This window comes from Narcine bancroftii, chromosome 1, assembly GCF_036971445.1.
Source record: "Narcine bancroftii isolate sNarBan1 chromosome 1, sNarBan1.hap1, whole genome shotgun sequence".
Lineage (NCBI taxonomy): Eukaryota > Metazoa > Chordata > Chondrichthyes > Torpediniformes > Narcinidae > Narcine > Narcine bancroftii.
This window is the reverse complement of record NC_091469.1, coordinates 487,321,000-487,334,029: the sequence shown is the minus strand read 5'-3', so window position 1 is coordinate 487,334,029 and position 13,030 is coordinate 487,321,000. Positions and strand designations below refer to the sequence as shown.

At 43.4% G+C, this 13,030-nt stretch overlaps 1 protein-coding gene across 3 annotated transcripts in view; it reads right to left on the bottom strand.

The window, feature by feature from the left end:
* The window catches only part of recql4 (RecQ helicase-like 4), a 144,975-nt gene that overhangs the window by 42,040 nt on the left and 89,905 nt on the right, over nt 1-13,030 (bottom strand). For all 3 annotated transcript variants that reach the window (XM_069914975.1, XM_069914976.1, XM_069914977.1), the window contains exons 17-19: nt 10,600-10,877; nt 8,228-8,365; nt 5,059-5,236 (exon numbers count right to left, since the gene is read on the bottom strand). In XM_069914975.1, the coding sequence (XP_069771076.1) occupies nt 5,059-5,236; nt 8,228-8,365; nt 10,600-10,877 (594 nt within the window). The remainder of the gene's footprint in view (nt 1-5,058; nt 5,237-8,227; nt 8,366-10,599; nt 10,878-13,030) is intronic.

Genomic DNA, 13,030 nt, shown 5'->3' with positions numbered 1-13,030 from the left:
CCCAATCTCTCTTTAATTTCTTGTGCTCCAATTCAGTTAAGTGTGTTTCTTGGACAAATGCTATATCTATTTTTTCCTTTTTCAGTAAATTTAGTAGTTTCTTCCTTTTAATTTGGTTATGTATTCCATTAATATTTAGAGTCATATAGTTCAGCGTAGCCATTTTATATTTTGTTTATCTTCTCTTTCCGTTTTTCCATCATTACCTTTCCTCCTTTTCCATTTCTGTTTTCTTATTTTCAACTCTTTACCAGACAACATTCCTACAACATCCAACATTTTCCTTATTCTCCTATTTCTATCTTCTTTATCCCCAATCTCCCCTTCCCCTCCTGAGTTGCCCTTTATCCCTTGTCGGACAACCACATCTCCCCTCTCCATTTGGATTTGCGAATCCACTCGCAAGCGTCAACTGATTTTGCAGTGACCGCTCTTTTCCCCCACCCAGCCCCCCCCAGAAAAGATTTCGCTTTTTATATGTCACAAAGGTCACTCTTTTAATTCCCTCCTTATTCTCTCTATTCCATTACCTTCCCTTATTAATTCTTGTCTATACTCTCTATGTTTTCCTCTAATTACAGATACTTTCACATATGCCCATTGTCTCTATTCACTCTTATACCTCTTTACCCGCATACATATCAATCGTGGTCATTTTTACCCTCCTTACCTGTCTTCATCCCTCAGTCTATTTTTGTCTTTACCCACATACATATCAATCGTGATAATTTTTGCTCTCATTACCCGTCTTCATCCCTCAGTCTATTTTTGTAATTGTTCTGCAAATTTTCGTGCTTCTTCTGGATCCGAGAATAGTCTGTTTTGTTGTCCTGGAATAAATATTTTCAATACCGCAGGATGCTTCAGTGTAAATTTATATCCTTTCTTCCATAAAATCGCTTTTGCTGTATTGAACTCTTTTCTCTTCTTTAGGAGTTCAAAGCTTATATCTGGATAAATGAAGATTTTTTGCCCTTTATACTCCAGTGGTTTGTTGCCCTCTCTTACTTTTTCCATTGTCTTCTCCAGTACCTTTTCTCTTGTAGTATATCTTAGGAATTTTACTACAATAGATCTTGGTTTTTGTTGTGGTTGTGGTTTAGGGGCCAATGCTCTATGTGCCCTTTCTATTTCCATTTCTTGCTGTAGTTCTGGACATCCTAGGGCCTTAGGGATCCATTCTTTTATAAACTCCCTCATATTCTTCCCTTCTTCATCTTCCTTAAGGCCCACTATCTTTATGTTATTTCTTCTGTTATAATTTTCCATTATATCTATTTTTTGGGCTAGTAATTCTTGTGTCTCTTTAGTTTTTTTATTAGATTCCTCCAATTTCTTTTTTAAGTCTTCTACCTCCATTTCTGCTGCTATTGCCCGTTCTTCCATCTTGTCCATTTTTTTCCCCATTTCTGTTAAGGTCATATCCATTTTATTTATTTTCTTTTCTGTGTTGTTTATTCTTTTTCTTAAATCATTGAATTCCTGTGTTTGCCATTCTTTAAATGACTCCATGTATCCTCTAACAAGAGCAAGTATATCCTTTACCTTGCCTTTCCCTTTATCTATTTCACTGTATTCTTCCTCTTCTTCTTCCTCTAGGTTGGCCATCTGTTGTTTCTTTGCTGCCCTTTCCTCCTCTTCTTTCTTGTTTCCATTGTCTTCTGTGGTCTCTTCTTGCTGCAGGTGTTCTGCAGCTGTCGTTGCCGGCAGTGGAGATCGACTCCCCAGCTGGTCCCCCCTCCCGTCGGTGTGTTTTTTTTCATGCGCGGTTGCGCACTTTTACTCGGCTCTGTGAGCCATTGTTGTAGTTCTTTTTCTACCGACCTGAGGTAGTGGGCTCCTCTCTCCACAGCGGGCCTCTTCGGACAGGTAAGGCCTTCACCTTTTTCCTCCGTTGTCTTCTCTTCCTCTCTTCTTTCCGTTGATTTTGATTTTTCTCCTTTTGTCTCCATCTTCTTTCCACCTTTATACTCACTTTTCATTAACTTGTATTTCTGTGCCTTTGTATTTTCTCTTGTTTTTCCCGACTTTTCTGGAGAGGGCTGGAGTTCACCGTCCGGCCACTACTCCATCACGTCTGATAGATGTTTTTGATGTAAAAAAGAAATGGGAACAACAATTCATGCAATCTGGACATGTGAGAAAGTAGAAAAATTTTGGGAAGAGAAGGTTTTTTGGGCAGAGAAGGTTTACCAGAATGTTACCTGGGTTTAAGCATCTAGAGTATAGGGAGAGATTGGACAGATTAGGTCTTTATTCTTTGGAGCGTAGAAGGTTGAGAGGGGATTTGATAGAAGTATTTAAGATTATGAAAGGGATAGACAGAGTGGATGTGGATAGACTATTTCCGTTAAGAGGAGGAAAGATTAAAACAAGAGGACATGAGTTAAGAATTAAGGGGCAGAGGTTTAGAGGTAACATGAGGGGGAACTTCTTTACTCAGAGAGTGGTAGCCGTGTGGAATGAGCTTCCGGGAGAAATAGTGGCGGCGGAGTCAATTGTATTATTTAAGAAAAGGTTGGACAGGTATATGGATGAGAAGAAGATGGAGGGTTATGGGCATTGTGCAGGGAGGTGAGACGAGAAAGGGGTGTTTGGTTCGGTGCGGACTAGAAGGGCCTAATGGCCTGTTTCCGTGCTGTAATTGTTATGTTATGTTATATATGTTATCTAAACCAAATATTAAATAAAATTTCAGAAAACAATATACCAAAAATTCCAGAGATCTTCCTCCTAAGTAACATAAAAAACAAAGAATTTGGAATTGATTTGGATGGTGCACAAAATAGATTTGTTAAGATAGCTCTAGCCGTAGCAAAAAAAATGTATTATGTTAACCTGGAAATTGGAAGATAATTTGAAAATACAACAATGGTATATAGAAATGAATAAATGTATTCCATTAGAAAAAATAACATATAGTTTAAGAAATAATATTGAATTATTTGAACAAATATGGGAGCCTTACATGAAACACAATAGAGAAAACCTACTGGGGACATTCACTACCTAAATTAACGAAAGGAGAAGGAAATGAAAAGAATTGACTCAGTGGAATTTCTTGTTTATTTTTATTGAATGACAACATTGTTTGACTGGTTTAATGTATCTTAGATTTTGTACTTTAAATGGATGGGGGGGAGGTAGGGAGGGTGGGATGGGAGGAGGGAGGGGGGGTAGAAAATGGCACTGTATATATTTGAAAAGGAAAATGTATGTATCATGGTCAATGTGGTTTATGGTGTGAAAAAAAAAATTAAAAAGAAAAAAAGGAGTGAAACATTCAACCACTATCAAATATTGATCATAACCGGAGAGGGTTTACCAGGATGTGGCCTTGATTAGGGGCCATGAGCTCCAAGGAGAGGTATGCAAATGTGGGCCATTTTATCTGCAGTGTCAGAGGCTGAGGGGAGACTTGATAGAAGGTTGCACAATTCTTGTTTGTACTCAGCATCTGATGCCTCTCTTGTCAGTGTCCGACGATAGTTGGCCAGCATCGATGGATTCCAGTTGCCCTGATATCATTTTTCCATGGTCGCAATGACCTGGTGAAACCTTTCACCATGTTCGTCACTGACTGCACCAAGATCAGCAGGGAAGACGTCCAAGTGCGAATGCAGAAAATTGGTTTTTAATGGCATCATTTTTAATTTAGGTTACAGGCCCATTTTTGAACAGTGGGAGGAAACCAGAGTCCCCGGGCAACTTGCTGAATTTAATAAAAGTTAATTTAATGTTTCTCCAATATCCTACGTGCTAAAAGCAAATCTGTAATTATCTTTGCGTTCAGTTTGAAGTTATCCATTACAATCCCCAATTTTCCTTCAGGAAGCAAAACTTTTGAAAAAAAATGTTGATCACATCTTGATGAATGGTTTAAACCAGAAACATCAGTTATGTATTTTTACCGTTGACCTGCTGAGTTTCTCCAGCTTTGTGTTTTTCTTCATTCTAATGAATCTTTCTCCCAGGGTGAAAATGCCACATTCTGGAGGAGGTGCTTTTAAAGGTGAGAGGGACAAAATTTATAAGAGATGGGCGAGGCAAGGTTTTATTTTACACAGAGTGGAACAGGCTGCCAAGGGTAGTGGTGGAAGCAGATACAGGTAGAGTTTAAGAGGCTACCAGATAAATAGACAAATATGGAGGGAATAGAGGGATGTGGATCGTATGCAGGCATAGATTTAGTTTAATTTGGGCATCATGCATCTTGTGCCAGTGCTTTATGTACTAAATGAGAAAACAAAGACTATAACAGCCAGTTAACATTCAATTTCTTCACTGTAGTCCACTGAAGTGGACTGGTCCTGATCCAACAGATTAGGGCTGCAGGGTTTGCACCAGCCACTCAGGTTCCAACTCGCCACTATCTGTAAGAAGTTTGTATGTTCTCCCCATGACCATGTGGGTTTCCTCCAGGTACCTGGTTTCCTCCTATGTATCAAGGATTAGTAGGTTAATTGGCCACATGGGTGTATTCGTATGGTGGTGGCTCATGGATCCGATGAGCCTGTTACCATACTGTATCTCTATAGTTAAAAAAAAATGAAGACATCATCTTTTAAGTTTGAGGGGTCCCCTGAAGAATCTGAAACAAACTGCCCTTGAATCTATTGGTATGTGTTTTCAACCTGTTCTACATTAACCCTATTGGAGATGGGATAAGACAGCGTGACCGGGGTGGGATTAAGCAACAGTCAGCAGAAGCTGAGTACAAGAAAGTCTGCAGATGGGCCCAGGCCCCTAAACGTTGGATACCCTTCCCTTCTTCTGGACGTCGTGTGGCCTGCTGAGTTTTCCTTTGTGTATTTGACCAGGGTGGCATGGGTCTTTTATTGTGTCTTCTGCTTTCCTGAGGTAATGGGAGATGCAGACAGAGTCGATGGAGGGGAGGGGTTTGTGCGATGTACGTGCTGTGCTCACGACTTTGTAGTTTCTTGAAGAAATGGGCAGAGCAGCTGCCGTACCAAGTTGTGATGCTTTATAAAAAGCATCCGTTAAAACTGGGAGATCGCTAGCCAAACTGAAATTCTTGCAGTAAGTACAGCTGCTTACCTTCCTCACGGATATCCAAGGTTTCGACTGTTTGCTGCATCGGCAATGCTCTCTCGTGCCTGAGGCAGATTCTTGGAGAAATTCTGTCCAACTCCCGGAGGGGCTGAACTTCATCAGGGATCGTCTCTTCAGATAGGTCTGGGATCTCCATCATCTCATCATCTGCAATTTCTCCACACTGCAGGTGAAAATAATCAGAGACCTTAGCTTCTGAGACTGGGACGGCTCACTGCCTAAAGGGGTTTATGAAATCATAACAGGGCACCAGAAAAGGGAAGAACACACCCCATTGAGAAGGGGAAAGAGTGAATGCAACCCTACAGGGAAGGTGACCATGGCAGCAGACCAGCGAGGGGGCTCAGCTTCTGAGGAACCCAAACAGCCTCTGGCGACTCATGGTCAAGGGGACCTGCAGGGACTGCAAGCTGCTGGAGACTGGCTCAAGGGAACTTGCTATCGGAACTGGGATTTGAAAGGGTGATGAGGGCAGGAAGGGCTGGGCTCCTGAAGGGCCTCGGGCCCTGAAAGCTGCCTGATCATGTTGGAGGTTTGGATCTGGAGCTCAGGTTGCCAAAGGATTGAACAGGGGTCTGTGTGGCTGCAAAGGCTGTGGGAGTGCACATACACTCTGAAGGGATTCTTTTGCTTCATATTCTCTCTTACTCTTTCTTTCTTTCTCTCTTACTTTCTTGCACCCGACAACACTAATGGCAACTCTTTGTCTGCCTTGTGGCAGGCAGAGGGCAATTTTGTATAATATTATGTTCAATACTATAGCATGACAATAAAGCAATCTTGAACCTTCAGGTGGTGAATGAATCTAAAACAACAGGGCACAAATTTTAGGTGTAAAAGGAAAATTTAGAAGGGTCCCAAGGGAGAACTTTTTCCTCATGAGATTGTGGAATAAGCTGTCAGAGGAAATAACAGAGGCAGAAGCAATTATGACATCCCACGGACATTGACAGATACGTGGAAAGGAAAAGTTTGGGCGAAGAACCTCGAAGAAGGTCTCAGGCCTGTAATGATTCACCTCCTATGGACACTGTGAGACCTGCTAAGTTCCGGCAGCATTTCTGTGTTTTTATTACAATCATGGCATCTTTCACGTTTTACTCCACAACTGTAACTGATCTCTATCCTGTGGTAGTCTTTGTTAGCCCTGTTATATGAGGATTATGGAGAAACATGCAGCCTCCCTGTCTGACTAAAATATTATGGATTGTGGGTGGTCATGTGACCTCTGTCTGAAACTTATTCGGAAGTCACATCGCCCGTCAATCAAGGTTGGACTCCACCCACCATTAGTGCACACCTTGACGTTGGCTAATTTAAATCACCTAGGGCCATTATTGGCTTGGTGCCGAGATCAGAACTGTATAGAACATCAATGTATCTTTCTCTCTGCCTTGTGGTCCAAGCCCCAGACATCACTCCATGCCAAGTCACTTCTGAAGACATCACTGGAAGTGTTGTGGGTAAGGTGTGCACTACACAAGCTGAGCCGTAGTGCTGGAATGGATCAGTGCTTGTAGAGAGCAACACCTACGTTGGAATAGAGAACTGTGAGTGTTTGTGAAAGTCCCTGTCTTGTTAGAATGTGTTAGTAACTGTATATTACTCAACAGTGAGCCGTACCCCGAGGTACAGGGATTGGGAGTGTCTGCTGAAGTCTCTGTCTATGAGTGTGTAGAAGATAGGCAGTCACTGGTATCGGAGTCCAATTTGGGTTCGATCTGAACAACTGTATAGTTGTTTAGTAATATAGTAATTGAGTATTGTTTGACATTCTCCCACTTGTCTCCTGTGCGTTCATTAAAATTACCAGTGATTGTAACACTTATGTCCAGACTCGTTTCCCTGTAAACCCACTGAACCTATTATCTTCCAAATATAACAAGCCCTCTACACTGTCCACAACTCTGCCAATCTTCACGTCATCTGCTTCCTGTGCTGCCCAGCAGATTGTTTTTTTTCTCCCTAGATACTCATTCTGCAACTTAAACATTACACAAAAATTTCACCGTCAGGCTAACCTGATCGTGTTCAGTGATTTTAGAAACCTGCATCCCATTTAGAGCTGCACTGACATTACAATATTACACTCTGAGCTGCTCACATCCAGGCCTGGGAATGTATGGCCACTCTTTCCCTGTCACTGGGTCGAAATCCCTGACAGAAGTGTGTCCCCACACCTCAATGCCTGCAGCGGTTCAGGAAGCCAGCTCACCACCACCTTCTCAAGGGCAATAAGGGACTGGCAATTAAACACTGGGCAAATCTGCAGAGCCCTCATCCCTTGAATTAATAAAAAAATATTCACAGGTATAAACTGTAAAACTGAAAAGTGTTCTTTCACGCAACCACTTAAAATCAGTAATTAACTTTTACCAATTCTCAAAACTGGTCACAATTGGTTGTTCACAAAACCTGTAAAAACTTCGTAATATGACAACAAGCTTGAACTAAAGGTGTACTGGGATTTTAATTGTTTTAGTATTATGTAAAAATGAATATTAAAAAATTTGTCCCAAATTTTAAAAGGATTCAAGACCATCAGATATAGGAGCAGAAGTAGGCCACTCGGCCCGTCGAGTCTGCTCCATCATGAGCTGACCCATTCTCCCACTCAGCCTCATTCCCCTGCCTTCTCCCCACAACCTTTGATACCCTGACTATTCAGATAACTATCACAACCTGCCTTAAATACACCCAGCAACATGGCCTCCACAGCCACCTGTGGCAGCAAATTCCAGAGGTTCATCTGATGCATTATTCACTTACAAGGTGACTTAATAGAGGTATACAAGATTCTGAGAAGAATAAATAGGGTTGACAGCCAGTATTTTTTTGTCCGGGGCAAGAGTGGCAAATACCAGAGGCCACCTCTTTAAGGTGAGGGGAGGAAAGTTTAGGGGAGATGTCAGGGGTAAGTTTGTTTTTTTTTTGAACATGTGGAGGAGGCTGGTACAATAGAGGTATTTAAAATATCTTAGACAGACACATTGGATGCACGAGAAATAGAGGGTATGGGTGAGACTTATTCTGGACTAAGCTTATACAAGTTGTGGACTGAAGGGCCTGTACTTGGCTGTAATGTCCTGTTCATGATTAAAATTAAAAGGAAATGCCACTGAATTGGTTGAAGCAATTTTTTTTATTTACTTACCCTGATGGCGACCTGCTGTTTCTGATAGATTTCACGGCACTTGCAGGGAAGGAATACCTTCTGGACCAGTTTTTTGACGGTGTGATAATCTACGGTGTCAGCGTAGATGTGACGTCGTAGTTCGTTCATGTCCCCACCCTGTGCAAAGGATAAAGAGCAGCGTGACTCCATTCTTAACACATCAGCGTGAAAAAGCAAGCTCACGCAGAAAGAATGCAGACAAATCCTTTTCTTCCCCCCCACCATCGTGAGACACATTTTTACTGGGACTCAAATGGACACTTGAAAACAGCAGAACGCCTGTGGAGTGACTATGTCCAGCAGTTAAAAGACATGGGGCAGACACACAGAAGACTGCAGACACTGGAATCTGAAGCGGAACACAACTTGCCGGAGGAACTCAGTGGATAGAGCAGCATCCATGGGGAAAATAAAGAATGGTTAATGTTTCAAGCCAAAGCTGTTCATTGAGACTGATCCTCAAGCAAATTATTGAGCAAAACGCATGCAGAATTTTCATTTGGCCAACTGGGGAACATTTCAGCGAGCAGGTCCTCCAGCCCAACCTGTCCATGCCACCAAAGTTGTACACTCAACTTGGTCCCATTTGTCTATACCTGGCCATCTCCCATTACGCCTGCCTAAATGTCTTTTAAATGTTTTAATTCCATCTATTGCTTCTTCTGGCTTGTTCTCGCCACCCGCCATTCACTGTGTGAAAAAAAAGTGTCCCACAGGTTCCTTTCAAATTTTTACCTAATACTCCGTCTGGCCACTCTTCAACTTAACATGAACTTCTCCATTTCTGCTAGACCACTCCCATCTCCCTCTCTTCCCTATCTCCAGCTCTCCACCCCCTTCTCTCTCCATTCACAGAGCCTCCCCCCCTCCCCCCTATTTTCCCTTGTATGCTCCCTCTCTTATCCACCTATATTCCCTCTTGCCTGTGGGACTGAGCTCCTGTCCCCATGCACCCCCCCCCCCCACCAGTTTATTCAGGCGCCTGTATTTTGCTTGTACCTTGATGAAGGACTCAAGCCCTAAACATTGGTTTTGTATCATTATCTTTGCTACATAAAGGACACTGTTTGACCTGCTGAGTTTCTCCAGCATTGTGTTTTTACTTCAACCCCGACGTCTGCAAACTTTCGTATTTTACTCTTTAGTTTTAGCTTCTAATTCCCTCAACTTTTCCTCAAGTGCAGTTAAACGGCTCCTCCACAGATAGCATGAAATGGATGCGAGTTTGAATGCAGTTCAGGCCATCACATAAACTCCACTTGCATGGACTCTTGTTCTGAGAAAGCAGCCAGAGCATTGCATGACTCATCTCACCCCGGCTTCACTCTCTTCTTCACTCCCACTCCCATCAGGAAGATCCACAAGTGAGAGATTGCATACCAGTGGCCATGAGGGTTTGCAGACTCTGGGGAAGCAGAACACTGGCACAGGGCACCAGAAAAAACCCCCTTTTGAGAAAGAGAAACAGAAGACCCACAAGACAATGACCATGGCGGCTGACCAGTGAGGGGAGTAGTGGCTGAAGAACACACAGGTAGCAAGCAGGCTGTTGGTATCTCGAGGCTCAGAACCCGCACAGGCTGCAGGTGACGCCGGTCAAGGGACTCGCACCAGGATGGCTCGAGACTGGCTGAAGGGGTACCAGGTATCAGAACCGGGATGCAAGAGGGTGCCGAGGATGTTGAAGGCTTCATGATCATATTGGAGGTTTGGATCTGGAGCTCGGGTTTCCGATGGTTTGGACTCAAGGCCATGTGGCTGCAGAGCCAGTGGGAGCCCTGGAGGTGAATCCACGGACCCTCGTGGGGGGGGTGGAGCACTCTCTTTTATTTCTCTTATTCTGACTGTAAAGACGCCAGGCAATTACCATCAGTCCTGGTAATGCATTCCAGCCACCCACCTCTCTCCCAGTACAAAATGCTTGAAGATCAATCCCAGTTTACTTAGCTCCTAGGTCCTTGTCACTGGTTTCACCCCAGTAAGGCCCAAAAACACCAGTTGACTCACTGACTGCCAAAGAGGCTTAAAATTCATTTGAAATTTAAATTAAATTTTGAAATTTAGACATATATAGCATTTTAACAGAGCCTTCCGGCCCATGAGGCCACGACGCCCAAATTAATCGACAACCCCCGTACATTTCTGAAGGATGGAAGGAAACTGGAGCACCTGGAGAAAACCCACATGGACATGGGGAGAGCATACAAATTGCTGACAGATAGCGGCAGATTCGAACCCAGGTCGCTGGTGCTGTTACAGCGTGTGTTAACCATGCCGCCCCAAAGCCAGTGACCGCTCGCAGGAGGAGGAGGAGGGAGTGGGGTCTGCGGTCACCTCAACCACTTCCTCACCTCGGGGTCAAGGAAGAGGTGGCAGTGGGCCGGTTTTCCATCTCTCCCAGCCCGGCCGATCTCCTGCACGTAGCTCTCGAAGCCCTTCGGCATGTTGTAGTGGATGATCCCACGGACGTCTGACTTGTCCAATCCCATGCCGAAGGCCACAGTTGCCACGACGATGCGCAGCTGGCCGCTCATAAAATTGCTCTGGATTCTCCTCCGCTCACTCGCGGACATTCCTGCGTGGTAGCAATCAGCAATCCACTTTAAAGGCCGTTTCACCTTCTTCCTGGCTTAGTTTAGGAAAGAAAAGATTAAAATAAGAAGATCTGCTCAAATAGAACCTTTATTGAAACAAAAAGGTGTACCAAAACATTTTTCCAATGCCGTTAATTAGAACCATAGAACATCACATCACAAAAAAGGGCCCCTTCGGCCCCTCTAGCCTGTGCCAATTATTTTTTTTCTGCCTCGTCCCCCTGACCTGCCCCCAGTCCATATCCTTCCATAACCCTCCCATCCATGTACCTGTCCAAATTCTTAAATGCTAAATTGAGCCCACGTTCTCCACCTCAGCTCGTTCCACACCACCTCTGTGTGAAGGAGTTCCCCCTTATGTTCCCATTAAATCTTTCCCCCTTAACCCATGCCCTCTGGTTTGTATCTCACCTACCTTCAGTGGAAAAAGCCTGTCTACATTTACTCTATCTATAAATACCTCGATCAAATCTCCCCTCATTCTTCTACGCTCCAGGGAATAAAGTCCTAACCTGTTTAACCTTTCCCTGTAACTGGGCGACATCCTTCTCTGCACCTTTTCTATCTTATTGATATCTTTCCTGTAGTTCAGTGACCAAAACTGCACACAAGACTCCAAATTTGGCCTCACCAATGTCTTATACAACTTTACCATAACATCCCAACTCCTGTGCTCAATACTTTGATTTATGAAGGCCAATATGCCAAAAGCTCTCTTTACAACTCTATCCACCTGTGACGCCACTTTCATGGAATTATGTATCTGCATTCCCAGATCCCTCTGTTCTACCACACTCCTTAGTGCCCTACCGTTTACCGTGTAGGTCCTTTCTTGGTTTATCCTTCCAAAATTACTTCAAAAAAGATGCCCAGAAATACAAATTTTAGCTTGCTTTGAGATTTAGTACAATCCATTCTGCCTCCCTTCCTCCAGCTCCCAACCCTTTCCCTTTCTTTTCTTATCAGAAAGTTTTCCTTCTTCGCCCTCTGTCCCGCAACTTCTCAGCATGTTTGTTTTACACACGGAGTGCTATGTCCCTGGAACGTCCTGCCTGGGGAGGCGGTGGAAACAGATACAGTGGTGATATTTAGGAGATATTTGGACCGATACGTGAAAAGGCAGGCAATGGAGGCAAATGGGATCAGTTTAAATTGATACCTTAGTTAAAAGACACAGAAATGCTGGTCCTTTCCATTTCGGGCCTGAGTCCTTCTTTAAGGTATAAGCAAAAAAAAGGGCAGGTGTTTGAATTAAAGACTGGGGAGATGAAGGGGGAAGGATGGGAGGGGGAAAAGTCCAGACCAACCAGACAAAATGTGTTATCCGCATAAAATAAGAGGAAAAGTGAAAACTGATTTTGGCTCTGTGAAAAGAAAGTGGAAAAAGGGATTAGAAAAAGAGAGACAGATAGACAGAACTAGAAGAAGGAGACAGCGGGAAGAAAATGGGGGGGACTTTAACAGGAACTGGAGAAGTCAATGTCACATGGTTGGAGGGTGCCAGATGGAATATGAATCGTTGTTCCTCTAACTTATGGGGGTAGACTCAGTCTGGCAGTGGATGAGACTACGTACAGACACGACAGCAAGCAAATGGGATGGGGAATTTAGATGGGTGGTCACTGGGAGATCCATGCTATTGTGGCAGATGACATCTTAGTATGCACATCTTGGGGAAAGGGCATGCTCTTGTGCTCTATGTTCTAGACAATGTGTTGAACAGCACGAGGTTTGGACTCTCTACATCACGACCTTCTGCTCTGACAGTTTGGATCCTCTACCTCAGTGTCCCCTGCGCTGGTAGTTGAGTGCAGCCATTTTCAACTTCTTTTTGGCTATGAACCCCCCACCCCCTTGGGAATCTAGTTAAAGTTTATGAGCCATTTGGTGGAAGAAATTTTACTTTCTGAAGAAAAGATCGACGCTGTTGGCACTGCCTATGACATCTTTTACATTGACTCTAACATAGTTTGCAAAAAGCACATTTTCACAGCCCGCACCTGTTTAGCAAGACATATTATTTAGAAGCTAAGGTGAAAACCCTAATTATAGTCAAGGATATTAATACGATTATTGACAAGTTCTTCTTCATTTAGGAAAAACTAAGATTTTAATATACAAAAATAAAAGTGTTAATGAAGTCCTCACGGGTTTATCCTGTGATATACCGTATTTGACAGCATATAAC